General features: G+C 39.1%; 1 protein-coding gene across 7 annotated transcripts in view; it reads left to right on the top strand.

The window, feature by feature from the left end:
• Positions 1 to 18,583, top strand: part of ccdc88ab (coiled-coil domain containing 88Ab) — a 67,871-nt gene that overhangs the window by 18,379 nt on the left and 30,909 nt on the right. For all 7 annotated transcript variants that reach the window (XM_030155342.1, XM_030155341.1, XM_030155340.1 and 4 more), the window contains exons 4-7: positions 10,837 to 10,906; positions 16,722 to 16,780; positions 17,366 to 17,449; positions 17,671 to 17,811. In XM_030155342.1, coding sequence (XP_030011202.1) covers positions 10,837 to 10,906; positions 16,722 to 16,780; positions 17,366 to 17,449; positions 17,671 to 17,811 — 354 coding nt within the window. The remainder of the gene's footprint in view (positions 1 to 10,836; positions 10,907 to 16,721; positions 16,781 to 17,365; positions 17,450 to 17,670; positions 17,812 to 18,583) is intronic.

Here is an 18,583-nt window from a genome sequence, read left to right as displayed (position 1 = left end):
CCTTCAAAAGTTCCACTAGGCTGCATCAAATGCTTGAAGAATTATCTGTCACAGAGTCGGTAACAGCTGAAGGGTAAGAGGTGACCAGCAGAATCAGTGAATGATGAGATGAGGGCAAGAGTTAAAGACATTAACTGGTGTCTGTGACTCAGGTAGTATTTTGCCTGCATTGTTACCGTTGTGGATCTGGGCATTTCAGCAGCATTTGTTTTGCTTTGGTGGGATTAAACCTATACCATCTGACTGCTAATTGTTTTAGCCCAAACAGGACAATGTAAGCCAACAATGACACTCTTGTTCCTCCGCTGTGTTTTGTTAATCCTGTGTTCATCCCTGCCTTATTCTGTTGACCTGCTGGTCACACTTATTGTTGAGTGACCAGAGTCTGCAGGCGCTGCCCCATTAGAGACCACCCACAGGATGAAACCCCCATAGTCCCACCTTGTCTGTCTGCCCTCTTGATGGCCTTTCGGGGACTTAATCACTTACTGAATGTTAGTCAGTCAACTGGCATTGAGATGGACTGCCTGCCCAGCTAAAGTTCCAAGCAAAAACTAAAAGCCAAAAATTCTAATGTGTAGCAAACAAGGCTAGAGTTTGAAAGATATTCAGGGCCTACTGAAGCTCATAATTTTGTCAAAAGGGTAGAACTGTACTGTACATAGTGTAGTCCATGGCATTATTTGGACTGTGAAAAAAATTTATTGTGGCTGTGGCGGTACACTGTTAAAAAAACTGACAGCTGTGCATAAAAATGGCTGTAATTTCACCTGTAAAGCTGGAAGTCGGCAGCTTTCAGTATTGCACCATTCATTCATAATTCACACAAAACAGATCAAAATATATATTACATACTCAATCTATGCAATCATCATTCTCTTTACTGAGGTAAGGATGGCAAGTATGGCTTCAATTAATACTGTTGAAGTGGTCTCCTCGTCCTGCGGTTTCTTTGTCACTTATTGGTTTCACATTTCCACAGCCATCTGGATGGAGACAGAGCCATCTAATTCTCAGACTAATAGACTTAGCAGGTCTTCAGTTTACTGTACTGCTCAGCACTTTCATAGATGGCTTGGTGCTTGTGAAAGATTTGTACAGTTCATTGTTTCATCTGATTCAATAAATTGACCCTACTTAACCAAGTCAATTTGTTGAGTGGATCAGAATTGCCATTCTTATTGGTAATGTATTGTTGTATTAGAGTTGAGGGCTTCAGTTTTTGCACAATACCTTCAACACAAGCTAAGTAAATGTGTCACTCTGTGTCGACAGCTATGATACAGTTTTTGCAAAAGCCTCAAAAACTGTCCTGTTAAGGGTATGGGAATATATGTGAAGGGAGGACTTTAAACTAAGCCAAACATCTTTGAACACAGTCTTTAACCTTTACTGGACTCTTGCTTGTGTCTGTTTCCCCATCTCTCAACTTTTATGTGGATCTCACCCCTGCTTTTGCACTCCTCTGTTCTGCTAGTGCTTTGTTTTTCTTTGAGCTGTAATCCTAGTAGCATGTGGGAAGTGCATGGAGCTTATCTATGTGAAAAAGTTATGAGAAATTGATTGGCCCAAGCCCATAAATTTCATTAATAATGATTTTCATTTCATATCAGTTCTCATGGGCAGAGTATACAGTATGTTAGGTGTGTGTTGGCGTGTGCATGGGAATTGTCTATGTGCCGCCTTATTTTTTTTGTTCAGTAGATTGTGTAGGTGGGATTCAGTGTCTAGACAGGCTTTATTCTGACTTTGATTTCACAATCTGGTGTATAAATCAAGAAAGACCAGCTGTATGTATGTGAGAATGTACTGGCTTTTTAATTACATGGCCCAAGAAATGAGGCCTACAGTGAAAAAAAACAGCTTCAATTTTCATACTCACATTTCTGCTACCTCAGTAGTGTATTAACTTTCTCGGTTAGTTATTCGTTTCTGAAGTGCAGAGTCCACTGAAAGTTTCCTTTCTCTGTTGGTCAGTCCAAATATAATCTGGGCCTCTTTTTAATTTAGTGGCCTTGGTTTGGCAGTCTTAGGGAGGAGTAATACAGAGTCTTAGCCAACTGAACTAAATTCTTCATGCTTTTACTGGCTTTTCTCAAGTGAATCTCTTCATCCTGGTTTGAGAGAACTGGGCTTGGAGAGCATCTGGTGCTACTTACTGTCAATACTATGCATTTAAACTATTTGAAGGGTGGTCTTATTTCTCCCATAAAATTACTACTTTATGTGTTATGATAGCTTTATTAACAATTTAGATCAGATAATATTATGTGACTATTCTGAAAGTTGTTTTACTGTTGGAGCACCTCTGTGTTTTTGTATTTTTCTCACCCTAACCTTAAACAAGACTTGACCGTTATGTGAAAATAAGAGCAGCTCTGTCCCCCCACTGCCACTGCTTTGCTTGGGGGTGGAGCATAAAAGCTGGCAGTGCTCTGTTTTGACTTAGAGGTTAACAGAGGCCACCATTCATACTCAGCTGGTCTTAGAGGTTCTCATCCTCAGAGGTTCTCATTGGCCAGGGATAGGTTTAAAAAAAAACAAAAAACAACCATAATCAGGACTGTTTCATTATCATAATGAAACATTGCTGACCCTGTCTTCATTTAACAGAGGAAGTGTCTTTTATAGTCTGAAACTTTTCAGATGTCATCCCTCTGCCTTTCCTTATTGTTAAACCGCTTTTCTTTCACCATTCTCCGAAAAGGCAGTCCTAAGTTTACATAATATAGTATCCATACTTTTTTCTGCAGCTTCTCTTCTTAGTAAGGAGTTTCTTGAAGTAAAAGGAAAGAGGGAATCTGGCTATATAAATGTTGCCTGATGTATGTAAAGAGAGAGCTTGGTTTCCTTCCTTGTTGACCCTGAAACCTGACAAAGCTTGTCTGTTATGCAGCCAGGGTGAAGTTGAAGCACACATTCACATTCAGTCGGCTGCAACATACTGTAGCTGCGTGTGCTTGTTTTTGACAAGGGCACACTCGTAAAAATAGTGAAAAGAATATGCTTTCTCTCAAGCCTGTGGTTATGTTTATTGCTTTCAATTAAATCTGAGTCACATATTACAGATGCCTTTTTAGATCTTTTTATTATTGGAATTCCCCATAGATTCCTTGTCTTATTGCTCCTCAGCATCAGTCACAAACAAATCAGTTTATTAGGGCATGCACTTAAGGAGTAGCTGCAGGCTGGATATGTTGTCATGCAGTCTCACATGCTAACTTGTCTGAATACCCTGTTGATATAGCTGTGGTTTGTGTAAAACAAGTTTTAGGCAGCCAGGCACCATTTATTTGACTACAAAGAGATTCATTGTTGTTGGCTATTCCTACTTAAATCCATGAAAACACAAGCTTGTTTGAACAAAGCTACAAATGTCAAAGCTGATGGGTAATGATAAATACAATCGGAATTGTGTTTATTACTACTTTCCCTGTAATCAGTATACCTGTAAACGAACCTTTGTGACAAATTTACAGATATTAACACTTTTCTTCATCTTTCAAGACCTTGTTGATTTGTCTTCTATTCATACCCTGAACCACTTGCTAATCGTAGTATTACAATAACAGCCCAGAGGGAGAAATGAACTGCAGCTAGCCAAAATAACAGCACAATGGTTTGTGCACAAGTGCTTTCTAAATCACATGTCAATGTGTGCATATGCAGTGTGAGATAGAATGGAGGAGAGGCAGAGTTTGTGGCAGTTATGATGTAGAGTAGGTTCCCATATGGTAAGGGAGAAAGTTATTTTTAGGCAGAGATGCTGTATGAAGAGGAAGCCAGACGTTGGGTTCTTCTTTTCCATCACTGAACAGGGGCAGCAGGGTTGTATCTGCAGGAAATCCAACCCATGGGGGTGTGTTTTTGAAATAATCAGGCCCATGAAATATATTTTTAAAAGCGTAAGGTCCATTTCCACACTTAAAATATCTTAGATCCAATGTTTAGAATAAACACTTTGCTATAATGTTACACGTGTCATGTCACTTAATAGCAGACTGTGGTCTAAATGCATTTTAAAAACACTTAGTGGCAGAGAAATTTGGCAAACTGAGCTGAAATGAAAACAAACTGCTTTGTACCCTAAAGACATCCATAATTGATGTTACTTAAATGGCAGAGTTTGTTATGTTGGTGATTGTGTGTCTGTCAGCGGAGTAAGTTTGGTCAGTGTGAAGTTGCACCCTGAGGTGTTGAGATGTGGGCGTTGTGCCTGGGCTTCCCCAACCCACCTGCCGCTACCTTTGAGATGAGCAAAAGGATCAACCCATCCACTCATTCAGCCTCAGGGCTTTGTTGTAAAAGCACTCTAGCAGATAGATAACAGCGAAGAACAAAAGAAGCAGGGTGCTAATGGCTGGTTTTCTCCTCCTCCTCATGTAGGAGATGATCTGTCCATCTGTCGGACAGTAGACCCTGACTGCTGCTCTGCTCAGGGGAGTTTCACTGAGTGATCAACAGCAACTGTTGAGTTTTGTATTAACCCTGTTCTTTTAAATGCGATATTTAAAAGGTATGTTAAACTCATCTCAATTTTTTAAAACAAATCTTTTATTACAAGACATAGAATAGTAATTTGTGCAGCAGCACAGGGGCATTTTAAATTGGTGTCTCTTTTTGGAAAAATGACAGCAGATACATGTGCAACAATTTGGATGAAGCAAAACATCTGCCAATTTAAAGTTAAAAAAAAAAAGATAAATACTTTACTGAAAACACTATTGGTCCAGTTCTGTCAACATTTTGGTCTTGTTGATGTTTAATTTAGCTTCAGCATTGATCCATATAAAATCCTTTGAGATGGCTTTTGTTTGCTTGTTAACATGGCTTCGTCTTCAGTGGTGTATGAGCAAAAATATTGCCCCTTAGTCATCCTGTAATGTACTACAGGGATGTGTCTTTGTTCCTTGAACTGCAGTGCACAAATCCATTTTGTGTTCTTTGGGATCTATTACAGCTCTGAACAGTAGTAACGCCTTCATTACATTGATTCAATTCAAGGGGAAAATGGTGAAGTGTGGTGTTAAGTGCTTTGTGTGTTCATCGTTTTGAGTACATGTTCAATGTGAGAGAAAGAGGAAGCACTGTTCTTCCTATTGTTGGTGGAAATAACCTTTCATGTTCATAATCTCTGCAGTGTTTCAGCGGGAGAGAAGTCCTCAGTGTCATACCCGGGAGAGGCTATAAGTGTTTGTGTGTGTGTGTGCGTGCGCATGTGCATTTTGCACATGTACTGTACTACTGTATGTGTGTCAGATTCACTACGTTGGGGAGAATAAACCCATCTCCTCGTTTCTATGGTAACACTCCATGTCTGCAGAATGGGTGTGATTCAGGCTTTCAGGGTTCAGGCAGCACACTTACACACATGCACACATACCCTTGCACTCGCTCTCTCACTCTCAGACTCACATACACAGACAGCTACACAATTAGTCCCCTGTTAAAGCAGTGCCGGTGGCGGAACTTGTGCCTGGGTGGGTAGATGAGAAGTTGTAGAGGTGTGTGTGTTTTAACAGACAGGGCTCCTGTGAGACTGAAACTCTGCAGAAGCCTTATAACCTTTTCACTGACTCAGTTGAATGAAAACACACTTGCATACAACCTTATATACTTTAAGTGCACATGTACTACTTATCTTGGCATGACCCTTTGACATGTATTAGAATCTGTAGCAATAGGCAAACGTATGAAGGAAGACTGTGTTAGAGCATCAGCAGGCTGTGGTCTCTATCAGTGGAATCTCTCCATTTTAAACAGACAATCATTGATTCCATGTTTTGTGCAGCTGAAGACAAAAAAAACTGCAGACACAGCTGAAAATCAACACTGCTTTTGACTTTTTGTTTAAAAAGCACGATGTAATGATATAGTAATTTCTCATTTATATCTGTAATTTTGAAGTGCAGGTCTCATTTTCACATAAAATGCAAAAGTAATACAAAAAATAATGAAGGGTAGCTTGGTAAAATAATAACCCTAAGAATTATTTTAGTCATTAAAATACAAAAGAAATAACTCAACAGTTACAAGTAATTTGTGACAGAATTGTGAGTCGTTTCCCAAAGGATGGTCATGAAGTAGTTTCCCAGTAAATTTCTTTGAAGCATAAAATATGCATCATCTTATGATTTGTCAAAGTTTAAATGTGAGCGTGGCAGAGATTACCCAGAGGAGAAATCTCAGTCAGAAAAGTATCAACCGTAAAAAGACCCAAGGTATCTGGAAAACTCAATTTTCTTCTCACAGATTCATAAAAGGCACATGTTCAGTACGGTATCAGTTACACACTGTATGCATTCAAACAAAATAGACTGAGAGAATAAATTCCATTGTGTTTGACAAGCTCCACTTTAACCAGCACCTCATTCTATCAGTCTGTCTAACTGTCTCTGTGGGATGGAAGATGAGCCAGTGTTGAGGAGCTGTGAATGCTGTGGGAATCAATAATACAGCAATATAGAGGATGGATAGGGGGATGGGGGGGAGTGAAAGATGGAGAGAAGAAGAGGACGAGGCAGCTCAGTCCTGCGTGCCTGGAGTGAGAAGTGATGGAATCAAAGCAGTATCTCTCATTTTCTTTTAATCAACCCTTTTGTCCACCGTTTGTCATGTGCATTTCCCTTTCTTCTACTGCTCCTTCGTCATTCACCCCCTCTCAGTCTGTATACTGACTTCTTTGAAAACTGAACTGAATTGCCCTTGTTTATGAGAAAATGATACTTTGTGTGGAAATGAAAATTTGAGGCACCATGGTGACTGTATCAGTGATGTCTGAGAACTGCATCGAGGCAGGGGAAGGCTGAAAGCTGTGTGTGTATTTGTGTCGTGTGCAGATGCATTTCCATGGCATGCTCAGTGTGATGGTGGCTGCTGTCTCTCCTGCAATGTCCATCATGTTTTATGTATGAGGGCTAAGCCTTCACCAGCTAATCCAAGAGCCATATTAGTCTGCAGTAATTTCCAGTTTTTATTAGCATGCAGCTAATCCTTGAAGCATGCCATTTCCTACATATTCAAAAACTCATATCTGTACAGTGTGTGACAGTGTTATGGTTCTGCACTAAGAGTACATTGATTTTTCCAGTTTTATGACATATGTTCATGATTGACTTACTGTGCCTTAGTAAGTTATGTTTATATTGATTATAATGTTGATTATATGATCAGGGGCTGTTGTACTGTAATCCTTGGGCTCAATGGATGGAAAACAAGTAGATGGAGGAGAGAACCAGTGACTGACATTCTTCCAGCCATTCAGTCCAGCCTAAATTAGTTTTGAAGTAAAACTAAACCTAAGGTGATTTATTTCAAAAGGCTTATGATCCCTTTTAACCTCTTGTATAATGTATTGTCATTTGTAGCTACTTGTCAAGGGGTTACGGATGTAAAGTAATGATTTCTTTTTTAATCCAGCATGTTTCTGTCTTTTATTACTCACACAGATGTTCATCACCATGCACTGTCCATATTCAGTAAACTAAACAAAGCTCCTGCAGTAATGATAATTTGTGTGAATAACACAAATGGAGACAGATAAGCAGCAATGGGTTGGGAAACCTAATATTAAAGAGGAAATCCCTATAAATAAGACATTAAAATCTCATGAGCCTGAGCCATGATGTGGTAGCTTGGAACTCTGTGATAAACATCAGCGTTTAGGAAGGGTCATGGTCCTGCAGGAAAAACAAATCTGATGCCAATTCACTGACACTTCTCTCATATATTTGGCAGAGGTGTTACTAAGAGGTTACACTGGTCACTTTATTGTATGTAATATCATATGCAGATTTTGAATGTCCTTGTTATTATGGGAAATGCCTCTCATATATAGCTCAGTTGTTTCATAAATCTGTTTATCGTATTTATTTGGTGTGTGGAGATGAGAGGTTGTAACATAAAAACAAAACATCATTTGGTAAACTTGTTTCCTCTTTAAGTGACCTGTATAGGGTCAGCAGAAGCAACAAAGTATGCAACTGCTTTTTGTATACTGAATCTACAGTTGTCAAACATTACACTGCACTAATGCCATTTTTTTTTTTTTTAATTGTTAATACCAATAGCAGTTTATATCTTTTTTTTGTGGTGTGACAAAGGCTGTAGGTAGGAAAGCCCTGCCTGAAACATGCTGCTTGCACAGCAAGCACATGCTGCCACTGTAAGGAACAGGTGTGTGTCTGAGAGAGTTGATAAGGAGCAGTGCTTAAAAAGGGACAGGTGCTTGTAGTACAAAGTATCTGTTGTGTGGTCAAACTAGAAATGCAGTTGAGCAGTTTCTTGTCTTTGCTGACACATTGCTTTTTATTTAGCCAAAAACCCTAACAGTTGTCCCCTGATTGTAAAAGGCATAAATGACCCTCTTCTGCTAGTTACTGCCCTTTTCCAGACAAAGCCCAGGTCTTGTTTTTATGCAAGAATCATCAAATCTATGGCAATGTTTCTGTTTGATCAATATCTAAGAAGTGCAAACCCAGGACTTAACTTATCAGGGTAATTCCTAACCTTGAATTTTCTCCTCTATTTCACTTTGGTATTTCAAAGCTGCTGTCATCAGTAGTATGTGGTGAATTGGCTGCCAGGCACACCAAATGCCTCTCTGCCAGACAGCAACTGGGGCTGTCAGAGCTACGCTGATGATTCTGTCAGACGTTTGTTGAGTCAGTCTGTCTTAGTCAGACATTATAGCTGTCGTTTTCTGTCTGAAATGACTGATAATCACAATCAGCATTAATCATCAAAATTGCAAGTGCCGATGTTGCAATTACTGCATTTCCTGGTGTTTATAGTGCATCATATTGTTCTAAACCACTTGAATATTAAATGCTGTTTACAAATCTAGTTTAATAATGTGACCAATGTAACCTCTTAGTAACACCTCTGCCATGTATATGAGGGGGAAATGTCAGTGAATTGGCATCAGATTTTTTTTTTTCCTGTAGGACCGTGACCCTTCCTAAAGCATGCTGTGTGTATCTGTGTTGACTTGGAGATGAAAAGAGAGGTTAGAGTTTGAGCTCTTATTACAGTGGACTGGAAACCATAGAGACTATGGTCTTAACCCTACACACTGCCTGATAACCATGTCTGACCTTCACTTCGACCTTATCTGTGACCTTCACCTCAGTGGCGTTATGGATAGAAATCTGTTCTGTGTTCTTTTTTTTCTCACCTGAATTACTTAATATGACACAATGTAATATAAAAAGCATTAAGATGATGCGATATAGTTTTATACATTGTTTGATGAGTCAGATTTTTTTTTTTACCAAATGTTCTCAAGCTGAAAATGGTGCTCATCATCTCTCCCATTTTTTCCTTTCACCTCCTGTACTTTTCTGCTTTTGTATCAAATTAGACATTCAGTAAAGGTTTAGACTTCCGCAGGCACAGTGTTGTCTCTGCTGCAGGTTCCTGATAAGAAGAATATAATGGAAGTTGCTTACAAGTCCATGGAATAAATTTCCCTTGACATAAAGAATGAGTGACACTTGTTTCCCAAACAGCAAGCACACACAAACACAGATGTGTGTTAAAGAAAACCTGCATAATGATGCTGACTCAAACGTGGGTTGAAAGGATGCAAATTAGACATTTTATTCAAACTGCAGCAACTCTTATTTGTAGTGATATGCACGTACATGTGTAATATTGAACAAAATGTTCATTGTAATAATGTTTAAGCCAAATTTCAGAGACAGGAAAGCTTATTCATTGAAGGTTAGGTACAAGAATGCACACTAGAAAAAAATAATCTCCCTAAGTTTGTACAAGAAAATGAGGAAAAACAGGTCTATCTTGGTGAAATCTTTTTTCTCTGCCATGTTTATCACCTAAGCTCATTAGCTTGTTTGTAAAGTCTCATAAGCAGCACAGAAGTGGCTCTAATTTTAATCAATTAAAACCACAAAATGACGTGATGTTTTCTGCTTCCTGTAAGTCTGCAGTGAGGTAATGCAATATGTATAGGGCAGATGGTTACAGTGAGAGGGGGGTTCTCCCAAAGCCTTTACTCATACAAGCCTCTTTCTCATGACATCAGCAATAACCTGCAAAGAAAAGTTAAACACTCGGGTCAGATGCATTGAGACTGTGCTCTGCCATCAGGTAAACATAAAATATTCAAGTTATCTGACCGTATGCCTCTTAGGATGCTATAAATGTTTTTGGCATATGGTTAAGCAATAGTCTCAAAGCAACTCCAAGTAAGGCTTTTAGTGTTCACTATTTGTGGGAAATCTGTTTTGGGACAAATTGTAAAATAATTCACTAAATCACAACTTAATATTGTTTAACTTGAACCAAACTCCACAGTAATAAATGCATTATTTTTCTTGCTTATCTTGTGGACTTTTGTGTACACAGGTTGTCTCCATGTGTATGTCTGCAGGCCTGTTTTAAATTGCAGCTCATCTTGGTTGGTATGATTGACATGTGAACTAAGGTTGCCCTGTGGTAAAATCCGCACAAGCAATTTAACCCACATAAACACTACAGTCACTTGCATCATCTATCACATACGCATAGGGTAACATTGGCAAGACACAAGACCATTACATTGTGTATTATGTGACTGATGTTTAGTAATTTTCTTTGACTGTCTTTACACCCCACCTTTGCACCATGGTGCACAGAGTAAAACAAAAACCCAGCAGTCTTAACCGTGAACATGATGTAAAATCCTCAACATACTTCTCCGATGTCATATTGTTCTTTTCCTTGATTGGTGTGTCTGTAGACAGATGCCAGTGTACGGGGAGCATAACAGATGTGTTAGATTTGGTTTCCATAAATATTGTTAATATTAACAAGTTCTCTTCACCACATTGACAGGAGACTCTCCAGCAGCTGGTGATGATGTCTTTACCAAATGTGCTCATTCTGGGCCGGAACCCTCTATCTGGTGAGTTTTTACGCTCTAAGCAACACAAGACCACATTGTAACATTCTGACAAATGCTGTTCAACATCAGTTCACCTGAGACATGAATGAAATCATTCCTCTTCAAACTCATCTCCTTCTCAAGTCACATGGGCAACAGACATTTTTCAGTTATCCATTGCTTTTGTGGTTTAAACGAGTTTTTGTCTGGCTTTTAATTTCACTAGCTAATCTTCATACATTTATTTAAAAAAAAAATCAATGAAATTAACATAATTTGAAAAGTATTGGGACTTTGATAGAAGAAAGTCTAATGGCTTATCTTCAAACAAAACTATTTTCTCCATTTCTTTGTTGCTTCAGCTTTTGAAGAGTTTCTACTTGGGTGTGAGTTGGCTACTCTATAAAGCACAATGCTCAATAGCTGGATATCTTAGGCATCAAGAGGGGGGATTCCTTTTGCCATTATTTTTTATGAAGGTCTCATATGCCTACTGGAGAAATCTGTAGACTTCTGCTCTCCAAAATATTAAGTATTTAGCTATTATATTGCAGCGCCTTGACCTAGTAACCTAACCATGCTATGTAATATGTCTGGGGGGCTTTAAAGCAACAATTCTTTGGGGTCAAGTTCCTTTTTTATGAAAACAACACTGGGTGACCAGTCTGACCTCTGTCGCCAAAAATGCTACTTGATATTTGAGTGTGAAGGCCATTTACAAGAGAACATTAACAGTATTAGACCATCATTAAAATTATGCAGAATTAGCTTTGGAAAGGGTTATCAGGAGAAAAGAAGAAAAACAAAGTGGATTCACAAAAAGCATCCACACAGTGGTTCTGGAGCTCAGTTTACACCTCTGTGCTGACAGATGAGATGGCTTTTAAATCCACATCCTCCCTCAGCGGCCTTTATCTCACTTTCACCACCACATCAATGCTGTTATTTTGGGGTTTTCAACGCTGTTCTATGGTTACTTTCACCTCTCTAATTTTCATGCGCCCCCACTGCCATCAATGGTAAATAAGAGAACAATAAGCAGCTGCAGTGGGTACACACAAGTATGTGCACTACGTTCGGTATCAGTGTGTTTGTCTGTTTTACATTCAGCGTTGTTGCTAGTCTGCTTAAATAGCAAAAACACTCACCATCCTGCTTGAAGTCAAGGAAAAACAAGCTTTCAATGTATTTCAAGTCAACATGCTCTAAAATATATCACTTTTTTTAATATAGAGAAACATTGACTTTTATCTGCTGCTTTTCTGCTCATTATAAAGCAAAGAGATTCTTTAAATACACAACTGTCTGAATATGTGTATAGTACTAATTTCACTACACATTCTTATGGAGGTACCATATGAAAAGTGATAACATACAGGAGCATACATGCTCTAAGTGGATATGAATTGAATCCTAACTAAACCTGCCTTGCTGTAGACAGGAGTTGAGGGCAGCTTTGAGTGAGCTGACCAGAGTGGTCAGACAGCATCAGACTGCATTCCTCAGGGTTTCTTTTGCCCTTTACCCTCCAGCTTGTCAGATAATCAGTCAGTCTGCCAGTTAGGCCAGCAGTGGCTGAAGAGTCTGCCTCTCTGCCTCAGCAACTGCCAGCTGAAAGTCATTGGCCATGTGGCTTTTATTATGCTCACATTAAGGGGCAGGGGGCGACTTTGCGTATGTGCGTGTGTGTGTTTGTGGATGGGGGAGGGGTGTCTTCCAAACACTGCGTTGTGGGAACACACTGTAGTACCCCCCAGGCTCAGACTTACCCCAGTCTGTTTTGTATGTACACGCACAGCGAGATGCAGAGACACAGACTCAGTTGTGCATGCAAATAGTGTGTGTGTCTGTCTGTCTGGTGCACACACAACCATGGACTGTACCTTCTTTGTTTAGTCTGCCTACAAGTCTGTGAAATTTCAGCAGTAATCTGGACTGATCTTCTTAAAACTCTTTCCTCTCTGAATGTCTATAAATGTTTCCACTCTTCAGCTGACCCTTGATGATTTGACTGATCTTTTTCGCTGCTTCACCTGCACTGACCCTGTTGGCACATGGCATTAATATTTGTCTGTGGTGATCTGAATATACAAGATACTGATATCTTGTGATCGAGTCTTATTTCCTGTCAGTTGTAAATAAACATGTAGATGATTTACATTTGAAGAAACAAATGTATTGTTGTTTGTAAATGGTGGGGAGCAGCAGTGTGTTTTCCATGCCTCTTTTACTGAAAGTAAAAAGGAAGGAAAACAATACAGACAACTGTTTCTTGCTGTGTTCCTGCCAACCAAGCTATTTCATATTATGCCAGGTGTGAACTGGGCAATTACTCCACCATTAATGTGCAACAGAAACATGTTGCTCTTAGTAATTGCCACTGGAATTTTCGGTGAAAGACTGTTTATCGAAAGCCTGAAAGTGGAGCAAGAGGAGATGGAGAAGGTGTAGTTTTCTCTCAGGCTATTAGAAATACTACATACTCAAAGATTAGGCCAGTGATGCAGAAAAATACCGGCTACTGGCAACGAAAGGTTTAACAGTTGCAAGAACAGGAAAGGTAACTGTTGTCCAGCCTCAACTGGAAGACATGTCTGTCCATGTGTGTACTCATAAGAAACTAGTTCTGCAAACCTTAATTTTGAATTTTTACAGAATCAGAATGTCTCCACAAAACAGAATTGAGCAGGCATAATAATTGTTGTTGTATATGACTGTAAACTCTGAATCTTTCATACACATATTGTTGATGACAGACATTGGAGTGCCCCCATGAATATACAAGATGGGCTGCATGTATTTCACTGACCTCAACTCAGGGCTGTCTGTCTTTAAATTCACCTTGCATTTACAGTAATGTCCCAAAATGTTAATATGAGAATGCTACTCTGTCATTGCTGCAGTCAGATTGGGTGGAGCACACTATAGCACACTGTCAAAGCAATATCATGTTGCTTCTACCAGTTCTATCACTGACATGCAAGTCATCAGGCCCAGGATGATTCTTTTGGGGCAAGAAACAGTTTAAACGTGTATGCAGAGTGTTTGTTTTGTCATCGGTCATCGGTATTTAGTCACATCCTACAATGCAGATTAACAATGGCACTGCAGGAAGAACGATTAGTCACTGTCCCTCTGACCCTTTGTTTCCTGCTTGTAGGATAATGCAGGAAGGGAGGAAAAGAGGTGAAAAAGGAAGGCTAGATGAGTAAATACAAACTAAGCTACAGATGAGTGAAACAATATCGAAGGAAGGATGTAAGGAAGGAAGAATGGATAGCATGGTCCAGAGAATAAATAGTTGTAATATGGAAGTATAGATGAAGAGCAGGAACAGAGACACGATGAAGTGCGTGCATGAACAGAGGTTGCAAGTGCCTCCTTGCTTCTGCTGCTGGAAGATGATTTCTGATGTCTATTTTCAACCTTGAGTCCTTGCTCTTTTTCTCTGTCTTTTCTGCATTGCTATATCCCTCTCGTGTTTGTGTTGCCTTTCCTCTGTGGTGCTTTCCCTCTATTGTCTTTCTCCTTTCATCTCTCCCTCTTACCGGTTCTTCCTCTCTGACTTTATAAATTATTTATCGTATGAGGTCCCTTATCTTTCCTTCATTGCTGCAGTAGATTTGCTGAGCTAAATCCTTTGCCAGAAAAGAATAGGTTCCTATAGCTCTGCTAGAGAACCGTTAAGCCCTGCAGCTATGTGAATTAAGTTTTATCAGCCATCATCCCTCTGAGCTCAAAGTCACTTATATCCCCAATAATTTTTTACACAGTGTGGGTGTTGATGCTGATTTGACATATTTTAGCCTTTCTTTGGCATGACCCATTCCTCTAAAAGACAAAAAAGTACAAAAATGTCTGAGAATTATTACCCTATATATGAAATGACTCATTTTGGCTCATTACATTTTTCACATTTTTCATTCATTTTTCCACCTGCTGTATCTTGCAGTAAATCAGTGCGTCACAAGTCCTTTACTTGAAGTGTCCCACTTAATGCCATTCTGTAAAACCAGGTCATTTACCTCAAGATGTTACTAAATATAAACTGTTAGACAACATTCTTCTTTCTATGCCTGCCCTTGACTTGGATCACTAACATATCCAAGGATGTTTTCTCTAGTTCTCATCAGTTTTTTGGCCTTGAAAGCCATTTTCAACAAGTCAGTAGATAATGAATAATGTGACCCAGAGTGTTCTGTGTTTTGATGAATGTCATCAATGATGATAATTAGCAGTGATTTTACAACAAGTGTTTCCCCAGCTGCCAAAGTGAAATGTTCCTGTCCCTGCAAAGAGTTAATTTAAGAACTAATGCTGACCCTAGTTTGGGACTAATCCATTCCAATGATTGGGTAAGATCTTGGGTCTAATGTACAGTATCATGTTTCACAGTAAGACCAGCAGGTTTTGTGCTCAATAACACATCGACTCTTGTATCTCTGTTGATGCAAAACAAATTCAAAGTTGATTGATTTTAATTCTGTGGAGAATTCTTTAAAATTGAAGGATGGAGTCTGTCAATAAGAATCGGGCTGTTTTGAACTTTCCCCAAAGATCTCCTGGCTTATGCTCTGTGTTTTGCTACTGTTCATCCATCTTTTCATTGGTTTCTGTTAACTTGCTTCTCTAGGCAATGTAATTATGTAGAACATTTCTCTGCTTTGTGGAGAAATGGTTACCGGAGTCATATTTAATTATCTGTGTACAAAAATATTGAATAGATAACTTTTCATTCACCTGAAGGGAGGTCATTAATCAAAATGTTCAGTCAGCAGGCTTTGCTTCTTTGTGTGCACACTGGTAAGATTTTCTCATGAAACTGAGGTGAAACAGAACAGACCACCATGTGCAGAAAACATGGCGGCTGTCACTAATCTGGATTTATTGTTATTGGAGTCAGACAGTGTTAGCACTCGTTACCCCCCGGGGCCACATGACGAGCTAGCTTATCACACAAACACACCCTACTCCAAAATAGGAAAATGCACAGTCACAGCACAGGCAGACACGCAGATGCACACAACTTGCATATACCATATGACTTAGTCAGTACACACACACGCACCACCTGGTTTACTGTTCAGCCCCCCAATCACAGATGAGCTCACGCCTGTTGGACGTGGTCACAGCTGTTTGTGGGTTTTGGATTTTTCTGAAAATATGTCCTCTCGTGGAAGACTACAGGAAGTTCATACTGTAAGCCCACTCCACAGTGGAAAACACACAAAGTATGGTACCCCAGCATGGTACCCCAGTTTATTACATTATTTTTTAAAATCTGTTTCTGATATTAAAAATAATCCCAGTGTTTTATTAAAGGCCTAAGTAAAACCTTCTGATAAATTAAAATGCAAATAAATAAAGATTACTTGATTTGGCCTACTAAAAAGTGCTGATAGGGAACTACAATGTTGAGAAAATGTAATGATTCAAAAGATTTAAAAACATCATTTGTATTTAATTTTTTTCTTATGGTTTGTTCATATCCACATTTATTGACTGATGCTGAGAGACTATTGTTATTACATCAGCCTTTGAAAAACACTTCTATGAATAATGAGATTGATCATTACTAAAACACTGAGTTTAATAGAATCCGTTTTGGTTACTCTAACAAAAGATTTGCACCACTGTCAGTGAAGCAACATAAATTTAACATATTTGGTTAACCTCTGTGTTATGCTCCACCTAAATGTCAGACATACCAGAATGGTTGCATAGTTTCTATTGTTTGTTTGGTTTAATTTTTCCAGCAGACATAATAAAAAAATGTTTTGGCTCTGGATACCTTGTACATGTCCTAATCCTGTCTGGTTTGTGTTTTTCTTTTTAGAGCAAGGTCTGGAGGAGATGAAGAAATTATTGCTGCTGCTCTTAGGTTGTGCAGTCCAGGTAACAACCTTTACATTCTAAAATTCAGCATTTACTGTCATAAGGTACATATTTAATAAATGGCAGCAGTCATTGGCAAGATGCAGTTGTTAATATCATCAACCAAAATGTCACTTTTTAAATAATGTTGTGTTCTTCCTCGTTAATCATTTGTAAGTTAAGCAAAGCCACATTTCCACTTTTCACACCCTTAAGATGGGTTTTTAGTTAAACTTTTATTCTGAAGCCACTAACAGGATTTTGAGTGAATTTACTTGATTTGATTAAAAATGAGTTGACTCTTTAACTCATCAGCTAAAGCTGTGTAATGAATGACACGACAAACCTTTCCTGTTTTGGGACAAAGCCCCCATTCATCATTTACTCAATGTGTTTCAAACAGTGTCACCGACTTCTCACCAGCTCTATTGTCTCAGTGTAAAGACACATTAGTCATTTTAATGTAACTGATGCTTGAAATTTAACAAACGGAAGGCATCTCTACATGTAACCACTGTTTCCTGGAAAATGTTAGATTTTGTTTGCAGTGGACTATTAACATCCAGCTGACCCCAGAGCCTCTCTTTCCTTCTCCCCTGTTCACAGTGTGAGAAGAAGGAAGAGTACATTGAGCGCATCCAGACACTGGATTTTGACTCCAAAGCTGCCATAGCATCTCACATCCAAGAGGTACAAAACATATTCCATTCTCCCTTACTCAATCCCTTGTGGTCACAATGGAAATTACTCATGATATGTATTTTTGTTGAATCTTGTGTCATGTGATTTTAGCAAATGTCTGAGAAATATACAGGCCTGGGAAATTGAGTGTTTGAAAAAATGTTTAAATTCAACTTTTGAAAAGTGGTAAAATGCTGTAACAGGTTATCTAATGAAAATGATATTTGTAGGTGACCCATAATCAGGAGAATGTAGTGGACCTGCAGTGGTTAGAAAGTGGAGAAATGCCTCCTGAAGATCTGGACGGCCTTTCCAGGAACCTAGCTTTTCACCTCAAACGCCTAGTGGATGAGAGGGACACACAGCTGGAGGTAATGACGACAGAAACAATGACGATATGAGTGTGTGTTTGTCTGTGTTAATGTAAATTTATTTAGCTCCTTAGGACTCCTTTATTGCCAAAACAACATAAGCCAATACACAAAGTGCAGTTAACAAGACAGCAGGGGTGTGTTTATGGATGTCTACTGCACTTCTCCAAAGTGAAATTCACTAATGAAAATGATGACTTGCCTTTAGGAGGGTTATGTGGAAACTTTTCTCTTTTTGCTGTTACCACAATAGAGCTGCCTCAGGAAGGAAGGGTTGAAGCTGTTAACTGTGTCGTGGATGAGGGCTCTATGTGTGTGTGTGTGTGTGTTTTACTGCAGCATATGCGTCATTAGATGGGTTTCCAACCCAATGGGTACAGATGCCCTCAACTGATAGAACTGAACTTCATTTGTGTGTGTGTGTGTGTGTGTGTGTGTGTGTGTGTGTGTGAGAGAGAGAGAGAGACCGGGGTTCTAATAGCCTCCAGATTATCATGGAGTTCTCCAGCCGCTCTCAATTAAAATCCCATTTCCTTTCATGGGCACTAGATCAGAATAGGCTGTGTGTGGGACTGGATGTACCCTTTCTGCCCTTTTGCATGTATTTAAGTATTTTGAAATGGGTGAGTTTGTAGAAGTTTTCTCTAACTTGTTTTTTGATACATCCCAGTTTGCCTGGTTCATAAAGCCTACCTTTTAGTCCTCAAAATAATCTAGCTAACCTTTTCACAGTCACACCCTACCTGCAAGGATGCTTTGGTTCATGTGAACA

Source organism: Sphaeramia orbicularis, chromosome 15, assembly GCF_902148855.1.
Source record: "Sphaeramia orbicularis chromosome 15, fSphaOr1.1, whole genome shotgun sequence".
Classification (NCBI taxonomy): Eukaryota; Metazoa; Chordata; class Actinopteri; order Kurtiformes; family Apogonidae; genus Sphaeramia; species Sphaeramia orbicularis.
This window is presented reverse-complemented; position numbering and strand designations above follow the sequence as displayed.